General features: G+C 34.2%; 1 protein-coding gene and 1 non-coding gene across 3 annotated transcripts; both read left to right on the forward strand.

Annotated features, from left to right (window-relative positions):
- Positions 1–7552: 7552 nt before the first annotated feature.
- LOC132614270 (purple acid phosphatase 23) lies at positions 7553–16748 on the forward strand. 2 transcript variants are annotated; one of them, XM_060328684.1, is made up of 8 exons: positions 7553–9796; positions 11109–11300; positions 12127–12463; positions 13353–13570; positions 13724–13914; positions 14260–14541; positions 15393–15538; positions 16377–16748. In XM_060328684.1, exons 1-8 carry the CDS (start codon positions 9529–9531, stop codon positions 16387–16389), a joined length of 1647 nt encoding a protein of 548 aa, XP_060184667.1. In that variant the 5' UTR covers positions 7553–9528; the 3' UTR covers positions 16390–16748. The 2 variants fall into 2 exon arrangements, with proteins under 2 accessions (XP_060184667.1, XP_060184666.1); XM_060328683.1 differs by having other exon boundaries at positions 7559–9796; positions 15393–15515.
- Positions 16749–17583: 835 nt separating this feature from the next.
- On the forward strand, positions 17584–17656 carry TRNAK-CUU (transfer RNA lysine (anticodon CUU)). The gene has a single exon. It is a non-coding gene; the product is annotated as a tRNA-Lys (tRNA).
- Positions 17657–18131: the final 475 nt, after the last annotated feature.

Below are 18131 nucleotides of genomic sequence, written 5' to 3' on the forward strand. Positions count from 1 at the left end.
ACAATTTTGGGCGAACTTTCGAACTTTAGTACCACAAGAAAAAAGGTTTTAACATACATAAACCATAAGTTGTACATTACTAGCGATCAAAAAAGTAATTACCTAAAAGTTAAGTATAACACAGTGTTTTAAAAGGCGGGGGCGTAAGACGGGGCGTTTTACATATGTCTCAATGAGGCGTAAGCCCCGAGGCATGGAGCGTAAGCCCCATGGGTATTTAATTTTTAATATTTCATAAAATAATATAATTACAATAAATATTTTTAAATAGGTAAAATTACATTAAAAAAAATGTAAATAAATGAAAAAATGATATATATTATATATATATAGATGTGTTTGATCCTGATCACAAAATACTAATTAAAGCAATCGATTATACACCACTTACAATTTGTATTTATAAATAACATAATTTTACGAGTATAAACAATACAATGAAATAAAAGTTATTATGAAATGCAAATTAACTCTAACAGTTTAACTTTCAAACAATAAAAAATCACAATTTCTTAAAACAATATTACTATCAAACTATTCATTTTATCTCCCTATAAGCAAACAATCAATAAAGCTTTATCAGTATTATAATTAAAACTTAATCCTTCATGAATAAAATAAAATTACTTTCAAATAGAGAAATAATAAAATATGACAATTTTGATACATAGGACAAAAGACGAATGATAAGTGAAAATGTACAATTTGACTATGTATTTTTAAAAGAAATATTAAATGATATTCACCCTCACTATGTTCTCAAATAGTAAATATGCAATATTACGATTTGTTATTTGAGTTACACCCAATCTTCTTATTTCTATAGATGAAAAACTATTAAGTATCATTCATTTGTTAAAGAATTATGAGGATCCACGATTTTAATTAAAGAATTTAACATATAATTTGTGTAAGAACGGTTAGCGAGCCCCGAGCGTTGGGCGTTAGGCGTGTTTAGGGCGTACAGTCGGGCACTTAGGGCGTAAGCCTCACAGGAACTAAGCCCCGCACGTGAGCCTCAAGGCGTTTTGCCAGTGCCCCGCCCCTGGGCGAGCCCCGAGGCGAGTCCTGAAACTGCCTTTTAAAACACTGGTATAACATTGGCCTATGAGTAAAATTCTCGAGAAGATGCAATCATAATGGTCATCGACTCATCGTCATCATAATGTAACTACCAGCCCGACTCTTGATTTCTTGATTTATTGCTTGATTTTAGGTTTGTCATTATATTCATTTGGAACTTGTTTGAGGAGTTCGAGTGAGTTTCAGGGTGTTAAAACCTCTCTTGACTGCACCAATTTTTTTTTTATTTTTTTTTGTGTAGTTGCAGACCTTCGCAGGAGTTAGGGTTGTGATCGCGCAGAGATGGACTTTTTGTTGAAATTTAATTTTCACCTCATAAGACTCATGTTTTAATTTTTCAAATTTCCCGAATCAAAAACGGAGTAAGGATACTTCCCTTCAATTTTAAAATTTCAAAAATTCAGAGAAAATTACAAAAATGATGTTTAATTATTATTTCCTAAAAAAAAATGGACAATTATAAGAAATACAAGTTATTTACTTTTATCCTGCTCCGTCTAATTTGAGAAAATTATTAATTAAAACGACGTATAAATTACACTCATTTTTTACCGCATTTTTTCACATTTTAAATATTACTCAAAACTATGTCAATATTGGGCTCATTTTGTAACTTGTATTTTAAATTTACGAGTTTTAATTTTTATTTAGCCTAAATAATTATTATATTTGGCAATATATGCATTTATAATATATGGCTTTTGTTTAAATTAAATAGGGAGGGGCTTCTTTTGCATTTTTACAAAATGGAGGGGATTTTTTTTTTTTTTTTTTTTTAAAGTGGGGGTGGAAGTTTGTTTTAAAATGGAGGGGATTTTTTTATTTTTTTTTTTTAAAGGGGGAGTGGAAGTTTGTTAAAACAAACTTCAAACTTCCACCCCCTCGGTTTTATTTTCCTCCACCCGACCTCCCTCACCTCTCAAGGAGGCGATATGGCATTAGGTTTTTGGCCGCCTCTAATGGTGTTTCACGGCGAGTTTTTGGTCATTTTGACCCAAATTAAGAGGGATTTTATGTCCTTTCATGTGTTCTTATGATTACCAGTTTTAATTTTAGTTATTTAAATCGTTTTGAGCTGTGTTCCTGTGGATGTTGCTCGGGTTTATCCATGCGTGATGGTTGTCATGGGCGGGACCTCGAGTCCTTAGCCACGCATTTGTGTGGAAGACCTAGGGTAGTTTCCACGAATTTCCATCGGTTGGGTACGAATTTGGGGATTTTATCCCATTGGTACAATTGCACTGTTGGAATTGTACCATGAGGTGGTTTGTCCTGGCAAGTGTACTATTCCTTGTATTTATCTGATTTTAGAGTACAAGTTTGTTAGTTTTTTGTTTTGTCCTATCTGTTTTGATTTTGAAATCAGGATGAGGTACAATTTGGGAATTTTTTTAGGGGGAAATGGGAGGACAGGTGTCCTTATTTTCGTCCTAGGGATTCCTATGCAATGGAGGTTATAAATAGTGAGTGAAAAAGAAGAAAAGGGTCCAGAATTTTTACCCTAAAAACAAAGGTTTAAGATATACAATATAGCATATATAGTCCATATATTACAAAATATAAGCATACAAGCATAATATAGAGATATAGAAGAAAAGATAAAAGAAAGGTGATTTGAGGATTAGTAGAAGGTTCATTGCTTCAATCTCCCTTTGATCTTTAGGTTGCCCCAACAAAAGGTAATACTTCATTCCATCCTTTATTTCAGTCCAGTTTTGAATTTAAGTTTATATGATGCTTGTGTTAGTTGAAGATAATCATGTGTTAATCTAATCTTGTCCTGATCATTTAGTAGACATTATATGGATTTGATGCTATTTTGAACTGTAACATGACTTTAGAATATAATTTAGATAATGTTAAGTGTTCCTAGATCTTGTTAAGTTTGATAGAATGAGGAAAAGAATTATTTATGATAGAACTTTGGAATTGTCTCATTAATATTGATAAGTTAAGTATAGTTTAGTCGTTTTTGTTAATTTTGATAAGATACAGTTAGTCCTTGTTGAATTTGCTATTTGCCTTGTGGCAATTCTATACATTGTGACCCTGTTTTATCTATTTTAAAATCACTAGATAGTTGAGGGATTTATTCTGAAGATTATGGATAGAAGGTGTTTGTTTGTTGAGTCAACATGTCTCTAAGTTTCAAAATATGTCTTCCCAAGTCTGTTTCAATCCTGATTTTGGGAAAACAGTTGATTCTCTTTCTTTATTTGATTAAATATTGATTGTTCTAGAATGTACTTAGCAGTTCAGTTCACTTTAAATTGGTATGCCAATCTTAAGGTTTAAAACTGGATTAATAAGAGTTTTTTTTTTCTTTCTTTCAAAAAATGAGATATGAGGTCTTGTTTAAAATCTTAAATGAGTTTTAGAAAAGCAAGTAGCCTGTATTGAGTCTTGATAAGATTTTTTTTTTTTAAAACTTGCACCTTCCATTTCTTCTTGAATGTCTACCTTAACCTGATTATAAGAAGCTTTTTGATCAACAAACTTGCTTGTTTTGTCTGGATGTCTTTCTTAATATCTGGCCTCTGTCAAAAGATTTTTAAAAGAGCATAGTTGATCCCTTGAATATAGTTTGTAAATTTTGAGGTCCTGAAACTGTCTAAGTGTAATTGAGGCTTAAAAAAAAACAATGCAAGTGCAGATTTGAGGTTCTGAGGCTTTGTGTGGCTCTGCATTTGGTTTTGTTTGAAAATTTGGAGAGTTTGATGTCAAAATAGGCTGAAAATGACACCTAGTCTATAACATGTGCTTTGTCAAGTTAAGTTAGGAGATTAAAAGATTTAGAAGTCGAAATTATGTTTAAAATTTGAAAATAGGTCCAAATTAGTTTGTTGGGGCTGATAGTTGCTACTTGTGAATCTGTAGTGAATTTGCTCTTGTTCTTCTACTTGTATTGTGTCCAAAGTCCTCTGATTTTTTTTTTTTTCATGATCTGTATTCTTTAAAAATTAAGTCTCTTGATCACAGTTTTGAGAATCAACAACATGTGGGAGTTTAAGTATATGAGAAGTTTAAAAACTAAGTTTAAGGGTAGTTTAAGATCATGTATGCCCCCTGTTAGAAGTGCTTGTCTCCCCTCTTTGTTTTAAAACAAGTTTGTGAATTGTATACCTCCCCTCTTGTCTCTGTCTGTTGTTTAAACAATGTTAATCAACAATATATCATCAATGACCCTAGGGTAGTATCATGCACCCTCTTTAATGTCATTTCTGGATTTTTCTTGGACTGCCATGATCTTTATTTGAATCTTCCTTTTGTTTGTGACTTACTACGTGAAAATATTGACTTATATTACACCTAAGATAGTACCATGCACCCTTTTGACCTCTTAACATATTGTTTAGATTAAGTGTGATCAGTTTCATCTGAAACACCTCTCTGTGTAATGTGACAAGATTAGACCTGTAACTGGTGCATCATTTGAAACATTCTCAGTACTTTTGTAGGAACTGAATCTGATAATAACACCTCCCATTTAGTAATTGAGTCTTAAGATTGCAATTTTTGAAAGTTAAAGCTTGTCTTGACTTAAGTTGGTTAACTGTGATGGATTATAGATACTAACTTGCATTCATTTGTTGTAACATCTTGAGGTAGGCTAAATTTAGAATAAAAAATTGATCATTATATCAAAATTTGCCTCTGTGACTCTTTGTTAAGTAACTAGAGGTTTAAAATGAGTCAGGCATCAGTCTAACACATCAATTTCACCTCTGTACAGTGTTAATCACTTATCCTGTTAGCTGTTAACTTCTAAAATTGGACAAATAAGTACTTGAAGTCCTTTGTGTGAACTGTGTGATTCATTTGGTCCATTTGATTAAATTGCTTGACCCTTTACCTAGATGAATCTCTTTTAAGGTGTGAAACTTAGCTTTGAGACTTGTTTTTGGTAATTAGAACCATTTGGCATAACACTTAGCCTTAAAAGAACTTAGGATTTAAAAGGAACCCTGGGAGGATTCTGACCTCTTTGTTTGTTGAACTACTCTGACTTGAGGCTCCAATACCATTCTTGTTTGATTGTTATGTGTTATTGCTTAAACTCTGAGAATAAAACTGAGTACAAACTGTCATTCTGAAGCCATGGCAATGTTTTCTATGAGACTGCCTATATGGGATAATCTTTGTACTTAGCTAAGACCCTTTATGACTTGTGATTGAATCTAAACTAGGATTTGGGAACTTGGGAATCATTTGTAAACCTATGCCCTGAATCTACTTATTACTTAGATTATTTTAAGTTAAAATTGACATAAAAATGACTTTGAACCATAAAAACTTGCCTCTGTGACTTCTGGTAAGGGGGATGGGTTAGAAAAAATGGTTTTCTGGCACTTGGTTTAGTCTCTTCTTGGCTAAAGATGAACTCTTGACTAGATAATGTATCACCCTGCCTTTATTAACTACTGATCTCCTAGGATAGGACTAGAAATTAAGATTTTAAGTATGATAATTGTGGCCTTTGCCTTGTCATTTTCACTCTTGTTTCTGTACTGTTTTGTTTCCCTTACTCTGCCATTGTTGTTGCTACTCATTTGCCATTCTAAAACCAACCATGCCCCTCTTGATTATGCCATTGTTGATTGTTGAACTTCAAACATTTGTTGTGCCTGGCATTGTCTGAAACTATTTAGGTTCTCTTTCTTGTTGCTTGCTAAATGACCCTGTGGCACCTTTGTTCTGTGCTTGTAACTAGTCTTAGAAAACTGTGCCAGCTTGTGTTGGCCCTGCTTGATAGATAAAAAATATGAATCTGGAAATTGTTAGGATCATTAGGTAAGTTTGAAATTTTCTGTTGTGATTTAAGTGAGGCGTTTAAGTGATAATATCAGCTGAATATATGGTGTATATTAGGTGTATAGAGGGTATGCCCTTCATGGGTTTTGCTCTCTATTTCAGTAGGTATATCATGCATATCACAGCTTTGACACCTAGGAAAAATTTGAGAAAATTGTAGTATACCAGTGGTATATCATGTATACCACCTCTTGACACTTAGAAAAAATCTTAAGAAGAAGATGGCTTGGGCTTGTTATTTGGGCCTGTCATTTGTGTTTCCATACTTGACTCATTATTAATACTATTTTGGGCCTATTTCATATTTAGGCCATTTTGGTTATTTGATGTCGTTGATTATTATTAACGGGCTAGGCCCAATAATTTGCAATTCATTTTTTGCTTTATAATAATTATTGTAGTCTTAGTATTGTACTTAGTTTAATTTACGAATGTGTACTATCATGTATACCTATTTGTATCCTTGTCCACCCAAACCCGTTGGGGCCCACTAGCGTATCTAGATTGAGTCTACCAACTTGGATCAAAAAATGAAGCCTACGTTTTGGACCCGAGGCTGCCTCGTTGCATAACATCTCTATTTGTTCTTGGTCGGCCCAATTTCCCATCTCTTTATTACTTATGCCTTTAAATGCTTATTTGCATATTTATTTAATTGGAACCCTCAGGATGATCCCACATTTAAAGTTGCCTAAACTTGATTTTAAAACTGTGCGAAACCGATTTTGGAAACTTTAATATAACTTGTGACTTTAAACGGATTGATTTAGTATAATTTGGACTAAAATAATCAATGTCATAAATTATGGGATTGATTTGAACATTTTTTAAAATTGTGGACTGATATGAACCTGTGGACTATATGGACTGATTTAAAGACTTTATGGATTGTTTTGACCATCTTAATAACTTGGACTATTTTGGACCAAAATTGGCTAAAAATCTAAAAATATAAAATATGGTTAAAATATGGAAAATAATAGTATGCCAAAAATAATTTTATAAAACTTAAATTAAAATCTTTTCTAAACTCGGGTGGGCTTACAGTGTTCTACTTAGGTTAACGCCTTCGGGTTTTAACCTATGTGTTCTAGTCCGAAACCCAAAACGCTCAAGTTTGGGTAAATTTTTATCATTTTCATTTCTTGAAAGGTGAGTATTTTTTAGGTGAGTATTTTTGCATAAATGACACATCTTGATTTGCGGAAATATAAACAAAAGCAGTTTTTATCACAAACAACTTATATCTACAAGACATTCTATTAGAACTCATAGGTCAACCGTATTTTACGGATCCTTAATACCGGGTTGCCTAATACTTTTCCCGGAGGATCACCAGAATCCTTATCCAAACTTTGGTACAGATTGGTTTCTTTTAAAACTTAACCATTTTAGATGAACCCTTTCGAACTGGTTTTCCTAACTTACCTATAAGTTAGGTGGCGACTCTAAAAATAATGTCCGTTTAGAGTCTCATTCATGTAGAAGTATATTTTTTCTTTTTTCTCGGTACGATTGACAACCGTACTTTTCTGGGACACTTTTCTTTTTAAATGAAGCAAGTGTAAATCCGAATCGAAAAAAATAGCTACGGACCTCTGCATCGCGGCAGCATGGTGTTTAGCCCAATTGTGTAGGGACCCACTGGATTGCACTTCACAATCGTGGGTGTCCCTGTCGTGGTCGTGATGGAGGAGTGTCTAGCAGTATAAAAGCTAGCATATCGGGATTTTATGTTATTTAACATTCTTGGTAGGTGGAGACTTGGCCTTTGGGCGATTCAAAGGTCAATTTTCTTCTCAACATGGCGAATTTCTCATAGTGCGAAAAAATATTTTAAGAATATTATAATAAAAGAAAAAATATGTTTAATTACTTACATTATAATAGTGTTATATAAAATAAGAGCTATTCTTAACTGTTCACTAAAATAATCAAATTAATAAAATAATCCATTTCGGGTGCAAACTTCTTTATCTTAATAGTCCCTATTGCCAGTTGAAAATCACGAAAACAAGATATTACAAAACTTATTGTCAACTTAAGCTTAAGACAATTTCCTTGGTTGGAGACTAGGGTAAGAAAGAGAAAAGAACAAAAAAATAAAACAATTGTCCCTTTTCCTTTTCCTTATTTTATTTTTGTCATCAATTAAAAAAAGTCTCTCTTGTTTGACTATCAAAGTGAAAGGAAAAACAAAATCTGTTGTTTGAATTTCATGAGCCCACTTCTCTAGTGACAAAACATGACACCTTATTATACTTTCACCATTTTTCATCTTCCATTGAACTTTGGGAACGGTTCTAAAATTTTAAGCTACAAATGAACTGATTGTATTTATTTATTTTAGAAGATTTGCAACATGTTTCTTAGGTATAAACTCTGATTCCCACATTAATAATTTACTGGTAGATGTCAATGACCCGAGAGAACCTTTGGAGAAAATAAGAAAATAGTCCCTTATATGGGATAAATTAAACTTAGTCTCTTAAATATGTTCTTGAGCAGTTTTGATCATTTTAAGTTTGTCAAAAGTGAGCATTTTTTGTCTCCATCTAATATTTAACAAAATTTATTTGTTAGATTTGACGAGAATAAAAAAAAAAGATTTAGCGGGAACTCACGTTTGGAGGTGTAACGGTCCAACCGCTCTCTTTGAGTCTCATTCCCCTATTTGAGAGTTTCATAGGTCCGTTTAGTAATTTGTGACTGGAGGGTATGGATGACACTAATCCCGAGAGGTTTGGGAGTGTTTTGGATTTTTTTTAGTTTAAACTAGAAGCCTAAATTTAAGAGAGTTGACCATAGTCAACATTTGAGTAAACAAGCTTAGATTCATGATCTGAAAGTTTCAATAGGTTCGTATAATGAATTTGGGCTTGTGTTTATGTTCGGATGGGGACTCGAGGGGCTCGAAGGTGATTCGGCACCACTAGAATCCATTTTGCAATTTCATATTTTCTGGTCAACATTTTTGTTTTGCTTAAAGGTTGTTGGATTTGGATTTTGATTACACCGTCAGTTCCAACTTGTACTTGTGACCTTTAGGAACTGATTTTATCGAATTCTGACTTGTATTGAAGATTTTAGGCACGTTCTTTCTAAGTGATGAATAATGTGATGACCCGACCGTTTTTTGTTTTAGAAGTCTGAATCATGTTCCGAGAATTCAGATAGCTTAAGATAGTTATTTGAGACTTGTCTGCAAAATATAATTAGATCCCGTGGTTCATATAGGTTTTGGACACATTCCGCATATTTATCGGAGATCAAAAGTATTCACTTTTTACAAACGTGAAGAATCAAAACTTCTAAAAAATACATTTTTTAAAAGACTACCTTAAGGTACCTCTCAAAGTAAGAGGGCATTTCTGTCATTTACCACTCTATGAAATTATGTAAATCTAATCTAATAAATTAATAAAGTATTAAAGTCAAATACTTTATTTTAGTTCAAACATCATCCTTTCTTACAAACCAAGCTTTATTGAAGATACGAAAAAAGTTTTTTAGTTGTGCTTACATAAGTGTTCCAACCAACTTAACAAACAATTGAATACTTTTTTCCATCCTCAATATTAAACTAAATTTCATGGTAAAATTTTCAAGAAAATCCATTTTCCATAGCTGAACATGATGATCAAGAAAGTTGAGAAAATTTGCATAGCACTTTGCTTTAAGTTTCTTCTAATAGTTGCAGTTGCAGACACAATACCAACAACATTAGATGGACCATTTAAGCCAGTCACTCAAAGATTTGATCCTTCATTGCGTAAAGGTAGTGATGATTTGCCAATGGATCATCCAAGGCTTAAGAGAAATGTTACTTCATTTTTTCCAGAACAGATTGCTCTTGCCTTGTCATCATCTCCATCTTCAATGTTGGTTTCTTGGGTCACTGGTATATCTGTATTACTCTTCTCTATTTGATTTTATTACTTAGCTACTTCTTTTAAGTCAAAAAAAAAAAAAAAAAAAAAAAAAGGCTAGCTAAATGCTGTTCAAATCACTTAATTGTTAGTTACAATTCCTCCCCCTTCTTTCCTTTGGGGAGGGGGGTGTTTGTCTTTGCTTGAGACGGGCGGAGCTAGAATTTAGAGTTCATGGTTTCTGAACTAGCCGCCAAACCCATAGTCGTCATAGTTACTGGTCCGCAATTAAATATTTATACATATTTAATGAATTTTCTAATACAAATACAGGATGTAAACAAAAGTTACTGGGTTCGTCCGATCTCATAACTAATACTCTCCCTCTGCCCCTTCAGCACTGGGGCGGAGCTACATTGATGGGTACGGGTTTAGCAGATCCCAGTAACTTTGGGCCAAATCATGTATTTTTGTTAAAAAAATCATTTAATATGTACAAATAATCTATCAAGAACCCAGGAAGCAAAAATAATTATGGTTCAGAACTCATAAACTAAAAACTCCTAGCTCCGCCTCTGCTTGAGCAGATAGAGATTCGAGATTGCACATATGATTTATTGGTTTTTCTACCATTTTTACCTAGGTGGCTTTTAGGGGAATCCCAGATCAAGGAATTATGAATACCAATATAAACACCACTATCTTCACTTAGACGGATTAAATTGGTCAAAGTTTCTAATGAGTTTACCTTTATGAATGTAATAGTATTTACGCAATCTGGTCACTTAAAGTCAATTGAAGGTAAATGTATTGCACTAAACATGTAGAGGGTGGGTAAACTGCTGGAGCGCGTCCACAATTTACACTGTCATTACATAGAACTTAGATTTATTAATGTTTGTTCTATGGTTGCTTTTGGCTTTTTGGTTTGGGATTTTTACATTGCATATTAGCCGCCCACCAAAATAATAGCCTGCAAGTGAATATGTTTTGTATATTAACGTATATATACATATAATATACATATTTTATACATAACCAGTGTATATTTTTTTATATATTTGGCTAGCGGCTGTAATTATTTTTAGCGAGCGGCCAAGTGTATAACTTTCCCTTTTGGTTTTGGAAATGGTGTATACTATTTTCATTTAGGTTGGTTTCCATTGGTTAAGTTTTTAAAATTCTTTCCATAGTTGATTTATGTTTTTTTTTGTGTTTCGGCTTTGGTGGCTTCCAATTTGTTTCAAGCGACGCTTAGATCAAGATGTTTACCATTGCAATATAGCTAGTAATTTTGATGGGTTAGATTGTTCAAGTTGTTTTAAAGTAGTTTGTTGGTTGTAGGGGAAGCTCAGATTGGTCTAAATGTCACTCCACATGATCCAACAACAGTGGCAAGTGAGGTATGGTATGGGAAGAAAAGTGGGAAGTACACATGGAAGCAAACTGGGGATTCAGTGGTTTACAGTCAGTTGTATCCATTTGAAGGGCTGTGGAACTACACCTCGGGCATCATTCATCATGTGAAGATTGATGGTAGGATTTTTTGCAGAAACCTTTGAACTGCTTCATAGTTCCCTTTGCTCACATAGCTTTGGTTTTTCAGCTTCAAATTGAGATTCATGTCGGAAAAAAAAAAAAACATTATTCACTAGTTTTAAATCTATTAGTTTACTGTAAGCTGAATATATATGCAATGATGTATATGTAACATGGCACTGGTTGCCTCTAAATTACGACACTTTGAAGTATAGGATAAATAAAATGATATATATGTTGCATAAATTCTACAAAAAGGATCCATGAATGATGCAAGTTTTCCTGTCCTGCCACATAGCATTGCTTATCCTAGTAGTTTTCTTTAATCAATCAACAGGGTCCTAGCATAAGCTAAACTGTGTGTTTTGGTTTATCTTTATTGGGTAGATTACTAGCAGGATGTAGAGGATCATAAAGATAATTAGTCTAACAATGATGTTTATGTAGCACTCGGATCTCTAATGAATACTAAGCAGCAGTGTAAAAACGCTATTGTTGTAAGTAAACTATGGGTCAGTGTATCGGCCATTTGCAGTCCAGTTCATTTCTTCTTCTAATAAGTAGTAATCCAGGTTCAGTCTATTAATTGTAGCTGCATGTGGAATGTTCATTTATCACAATGGAAACCTCATTAGTATTTTAGCAGCTATCTGAAAAATGTTACTCTAAGTGTGGAGGATAAATTTCGAGCTCTTTTAAGGATTGGCACATGTCAAATGTACATCTAGGCCCTTTCTACACTGTGAATGCCATTGTTATTTTGTGGTAGCTAATTAATCTTTTTTTGTTCAAAAATGAGAAGTTTCTTTTTTTTTTTCCATAGGTCTTGAACCCGAAACGAAGTATTACTACAAGTGTGGGGATAGTTCTTTAGCAGCAATGAGTGAGGAACTTGAATTTGAGACCTTCGCATTGCCTACACCTAACAAGTATCCACGACGAATAGCAGTTGTTGGCGACTTGGGCCTTACAAGCAATACAACCACAACCATTGATCATCTCATAATGAATGATCCTTCCATGATTTTGATGGTTGGAGATTTAACTTATGCGAATCAATACCTTACAACTGGTGGTAAAGGAGCTTCATGTTATTCTTGTCAGTTTCCAGACGCACCTATAAGAGAGACATATCAACCTCGATGGGATGGATGGGGAAGGTCATCTCTTCTTTTTCTCACTTAACTAATCCCCTTAGTTTTTTAAAACTTTTCAACCCTTAATTTCTCTTTATCTTTCTTGACAAAGAGCCTCCTGTTGGTTATTAATATTTTATACTATCGATATGTCTTTGCTATGGTGTATTGCTACAAAATAGTCGTTGCTTCTGCAAATATGTCTTGCAATTGAATATTGTTCCCTCTTTAATTCTTCAACTTTCTATTCTTATCTGGAGAATTTAGTTGAAGAAATTAGAAAGCTCATCTTTATAGCAATTTTGAATTCAGGAAAACAGATGAATTTTGTTATACTAAGATGCACAAAAATGTGTGCCACTGGAACAATGCCATATTGTTATAGCTAGATGTGTTGTGAGCAGAATTTTTTGAAGGGCCAACTGCAAGGAAAAAATAGCTGCCTATTCGATGGTGAGCATTTGATACCATCATAGTGCATGCGATATATTTAAACGTAATTGTCGAGCATGAGGGATGCAATAGTATAGTTCATTGAGTGCTCATTAAATAGGTAACTTGCGGTTGTGAATGACAGTCTGCTAAAGAGCCTATTATATATGCCTGTGAGATAGAGAATGGAAAAGAAAGAGATAAATTGTAAGTATCTGATGGGTTAGAAAAGAATATTATCCCAAGAGCATTTATATGTAATCTAGCAAAACACTATAGAACTTGTTTTCCCTACTTCCATTAGGGAAGTCATTTTCCTCATTTTTAAGGAACTAGAAAAAATATTTTCCAAAACATTTTGACCAACCAAACATGGGAAAATTGAAAAACGTTTTCCATAACATGTGAATTTCTTTGGTGCATGACCAAGTGAACCAAAGCTATTGAAGAGAAGTCTTAATTGAATAAACTGGTGTTGCAGATTTATGGAACCTCTGATCTCAAGGGTTCCAATGATGGTTATTGAAGGAAACCATGAGATTGAGCCTCAAGCAGCAGGGCTAACATTCCAATCGTACTTGAAAAGATTTGCTGTTCCTTCAAAGGAATCTGGCTCTAACAGTAACCTTTACTACTCTTTTGATGCTGGAGGAGTCCATTTCATCATGCTAGGAGCCTACGTTGACTATAATCAGACCAGTAAGTGATTAAATTGCTTAAGTTAATAAATCATTTTTCATTTTTTCACTTTGGTATCTTCAGTTACTGCCTGTTTACTTCTAATATTTGAGGTATACTTGCATAAAGAAAGATCATTCTGCAAATAGATGGTTTTTTAAAAATTTATATCAGGTGCTCAGTATGCTTGGCTTCAGGATGATCTGGAAAAAGTAGATCGTCGCGTGACTCCTTGGCTTGTGGCTGCATGGCATTCTCCTTGGTACAATAGCTATTCATCACACTACCAAGAATTTGAGTGCATGAGGCAGGAAATGGAAGAAATACTATATACATATCGCGTTGATATAGTTTTCTCTGGTCATGTAAGCTCAAATATACTCCTAATCCTGGCTATAAGTAAGAAAACTAATGACCTCAGTTCATATGAATTTTTCTAATACTCTACCTATTTAAACAGAATTAACCAGTCATTTCCCTTGAGAAAAATTCAATTAGGACTTATCTGGCCTTAAAATAATAAGCTATTTTTACTTATGTTCTGTCTTTTATCAGATGATATTATAGATCATAAGAAATATAATGCATGTTCCTGTAACAGTTGACAACCTAGCTATAAGGATTTAGGATTTCAGAAAACATTTGATTAGGATCTCTTTCATGAAAAAATAGGTTTCTCAAGTTAACTTAATTTGTGTGATTTATCTCAGGTGCATGCATATGAGCGAATGAATCGAGTCTACAACTATACCTTGGATCCATGTGGCCCTGTTTACATAACAGTAGGAGATGGTGGTAATATTGAGAAAGTCGATGTTGATCATGCAGATGATCCTGGGAAATGTCCTTCACCAGGTGACAACATTCCAGAATTTGGAGGTGTATGTCACATGAACTTTACCAGTGGACCTGCCAAAGGAAATTTTTGCTGGGACAAACAGCCAGAATGGAGTGCATATAGAGAGAGCAGCTTCGGCCACGGGATACTGGAGGTAAAGCCAGAGCTTCAACTGTAATACGTTTCTTATTCTAGAGGCAGTTATTGAAAGGAAATATATGCAACAAAAGCGGGTCATCGACGTTGATTGAGATTTGATTGCTTATAAAGGAAATGACAAGTATAACTTGAATTGTGTTTGGTGGATAGAATAATAAACTTGGTCGACCTTATCCATTAGTGTGATAGGCTACATATGACTGTGCATCTTAATGTGTTAATTTGGCTTCAAATTTATTTGGAAATGATTTGCTGACCAGATGTTAGAAAATTCTCTTCTCAACTCAACAAAAAAGTTCTCGTAGCAAAATTTGGCAAAAGGCATATTATACATTAATTACTTATCAGTCTTAAGCTCTTAATCTGTGTCGGAAATATTTGATTATTTATCATGACTCAGAGTTGCTGAGTTGCTGAGTTAAAACTTGGCAGTTTCTTAGTGTACAGCCTATAACTTACGAAAATTTTATGTTTAGTAAACATGAAATGGCAACTTGCTTAGGTGTTTTCTCATCCAATCCTAAATCATTCAAAATGTTGTAGCTATTTTTTTCTTGGCTGCTGGACGAGAAGCTAGCAGCCAAGGTTGGGCTACCGGAAACAGTCTCTCTGCCTTCCAAGGTAGGGGGTGAGGTCTGCGTACATTCTACCCTCCCCAGACCCCACTATGTGGGATTTCACTGGGTATGTTGTTGTTGCTAGACAAGAAGCTGGGTAGAGCTAGAGATAATAGATCCTCCCCCTAGTCATATCCTCTTTCAGACACTCTTAACTTAGTTCTCTGTCTTTATTACCATTATCATCTTTTTTTGTTTAACGTTTTCTCTTCTCCATTCATACATGCAGATGGTAAATTCAACTCATGCGTTATGGACTTGGCACCGCAATCAGGATATTTATCGTGAAAACAGTCATGGTGATCAAATATACATTGTACGACAACCTCAATCTTGCTCTGTTACCTCGAAGGTACCCTTTCATCTACCTCAAAGGTGATTGCAGACATTTCTTTTTCTTCATCACTTGGGATTTGATCAACTATGGTTTTAGTTATGGAGTGCTCATATTATACAACAAAGTGAAATAGTTATGGAGTCTGTTGAACAGTTGAGTTTAAAGGTTAAAATCTCCTCCTATAATTAGACCTGTAGGGTCTAGTTAAGGTTATGTGGTTCAGATGGCTATACTCCAAGGAGGATGTCTCTGGGCAGCCTACACACATCCATTTTATCCAAAAAAAAAAAAAAAGTATTACTAACAAATAATTGTTGTTATAGTAATTACTAGTACTATTCACCGAAAGTATTTGTATTTTTCTATTACTGAAGTATTCTTATTTTTCTTTGGAAAGTCGCTCTAAGGACTTCCAGTCCAGTTTGAGACTGTTGTTGCAACTTTAAAGCAAATGTTCCCACCTGCATATAATGCAGAAACTGATGTTTGCATCTTGCAAAGGCTATAACCAGGACCATGTTTCTTTTCCAACTGTAAGTGAGAGGGCATGCTACACTGAACTGGCACTCTTTTTTTGTCACTGAACCTTCGCTTTGGGCTCTTTATCAGATGGTTATCTGGAAACTTCTTTTTATTGTAAGACTAACTTCAGACAAGATGAAAGTTCTCTTGCAAATCCTCTTTATGCCCTATGAAAGAAACTGCTAGTGCTGCCTTTGTATCTTCACATGATCCTGCCAAGACCTGTAAAAATTATGCTACCTCTATCTTTCCTGTTGTCATATCTCAAGTACATGAGTCTCAAATCTCTTGTTAGTAAAGATTTTTTTTTTTTTCCTGAAATTTTAACTGTATTATTGCATTGTAACTGAACAGGATAGCAGGTTGAGTCCATCAATACCACCGGCATTGGACACTGCAGCTGCATGCTTATCCTCTCTTCTCTATTACATAATTTTGCCTGTCATTATCCTTATTGGCCTTCTCAGCAACCACTGAGTTATTGAAAATTTTGCGACAAAATTGAAGCACTATAGTGATTATGCGACGAGATTACATATGTTGGCGTTGTCAATGGCGGATTGTACAGTATTGTTATCTCCAACCTCTGTACTATATGGATGTTTCGCTTTGGAAACACAAACTGGTGTTCCCTTGTTTATATGAAGCTGGAGGATATTCTTGTGAAATGTGATTTGTTGCATGAAAATGGGTGAGAATCATTTGTTGCGCGAAAATGTGTGAGAATCATCTTACTCCTTAGTTTAAATCTCAAACTCCCCCTCTCAACGAAAATGGGTGAAAATCATCTTACTCCTTAGTTTAAATCTCAAACTCCCCCTCTCAAGAAAGGTTTGAACTGAAGGCATTCTTCTCCTATTCGCTAGCTATCAAACCACGACACGTGTCAATGAGCATTCAACTCAATGGCATTGATCTAAGTTGCTCGGGCTTAGCCCTCGAGTGCGGGTATTAGATATGGGTGCAGATCTATAGATGAAATTCTTTATCACTTAAATTTTAGAATTGGGGTGTATGGATGTGGAGACGGGTGTTGGGACGGCCAATAAATGTACATTACAACATATAAAATATATATATCTTGATTAATTAAAGTTATTGAACTAAAACTAATAAAATTTAATTCTTTATAAACACCTAATTTTTATTCATAAGATATCTTGTGTAATAGCAAAACATTCTCATACTTTATATAACTAGGGGCTATATATGACATAAACTCAAAAATCAAACTAAATATCCAACCAATCTATACTTCTCAGTCATAGAAGTAGTCAAAGCACCTGAGGTAAGTTGACCAAATCCGATGTGGATTCCACGCTCACACCCATCTCGTGTCGACACGGGTGCAATAAAGATTTTGGAGAGTCCGAGCAACATAGGTATCGATTAAAGTTTACTGTACAAAATGTCTTAAGTTTGAATCTTTTTTTTTTTTTTAAAAAAAAGGGTCCATACCCATCTTGGATTAGGGAATCTAAATGTCTAAGGTGGTTATCATGAAACGAATTGAATATTGAATATTTGTACTAATAGAAATAACAATAACTATTTCACAAAAGCCCGTCTAGCTCAGTTGGTAGAGCGCAAGGCTCTTAACCTTGTGGTCGTGGGTTCGAGCCCCACGGTGGGCGTGTTTAACTGTGTATTTTGTTACACTTTTTTAATCTTTTTTGGTGAAAGATGCTTTCGTTCCATGTAATACATAAATGGCTAAAATAAATCACATTTCTCATGCATCACTTCATATTGATTTCTTATTAACTGATAACTCTTCGCTTCCATTTTCTTTTTCTTTTGCATTGTTTGTGATTGTCAAGTACATAGACAGAAGTTTGCGGGCAAAAATAAGTCAATCGACAGCAATTTTTGCAAGATTAAACGGGGTATTTAGCAATTAATGACGAGTGAAATTATTAAATATTAAAAATTACACGCTCATCCTCCATTACAGCTATGTACGTGTATATATACATATACTCCATAATATTCATGCTATAAAGGAACCCTTGTCATAACTCAAAATTATAGCATGTTTGAGTTTCTCTGATTTGTAGGATTGTTGTTTCTATCAAAAATACCACTGCAGTTTGAAGTTTTTAGGGAGCT

Source organism: Lycium barbarum, chromosome 10, assembly GCF_019175385.1.
Source record: "Lycium barbarum isolate Lr01 chromosome 10, ASM1917538v2, whole genome shotgun sequence".
In the NCBI taxonomy this organism is placed as follows: Eukaryota; Viridiplantae; Streptophyta; class Magnoliopsida; order Solanales; family Solanaceae; genus Lycium; species Lycium barbarum.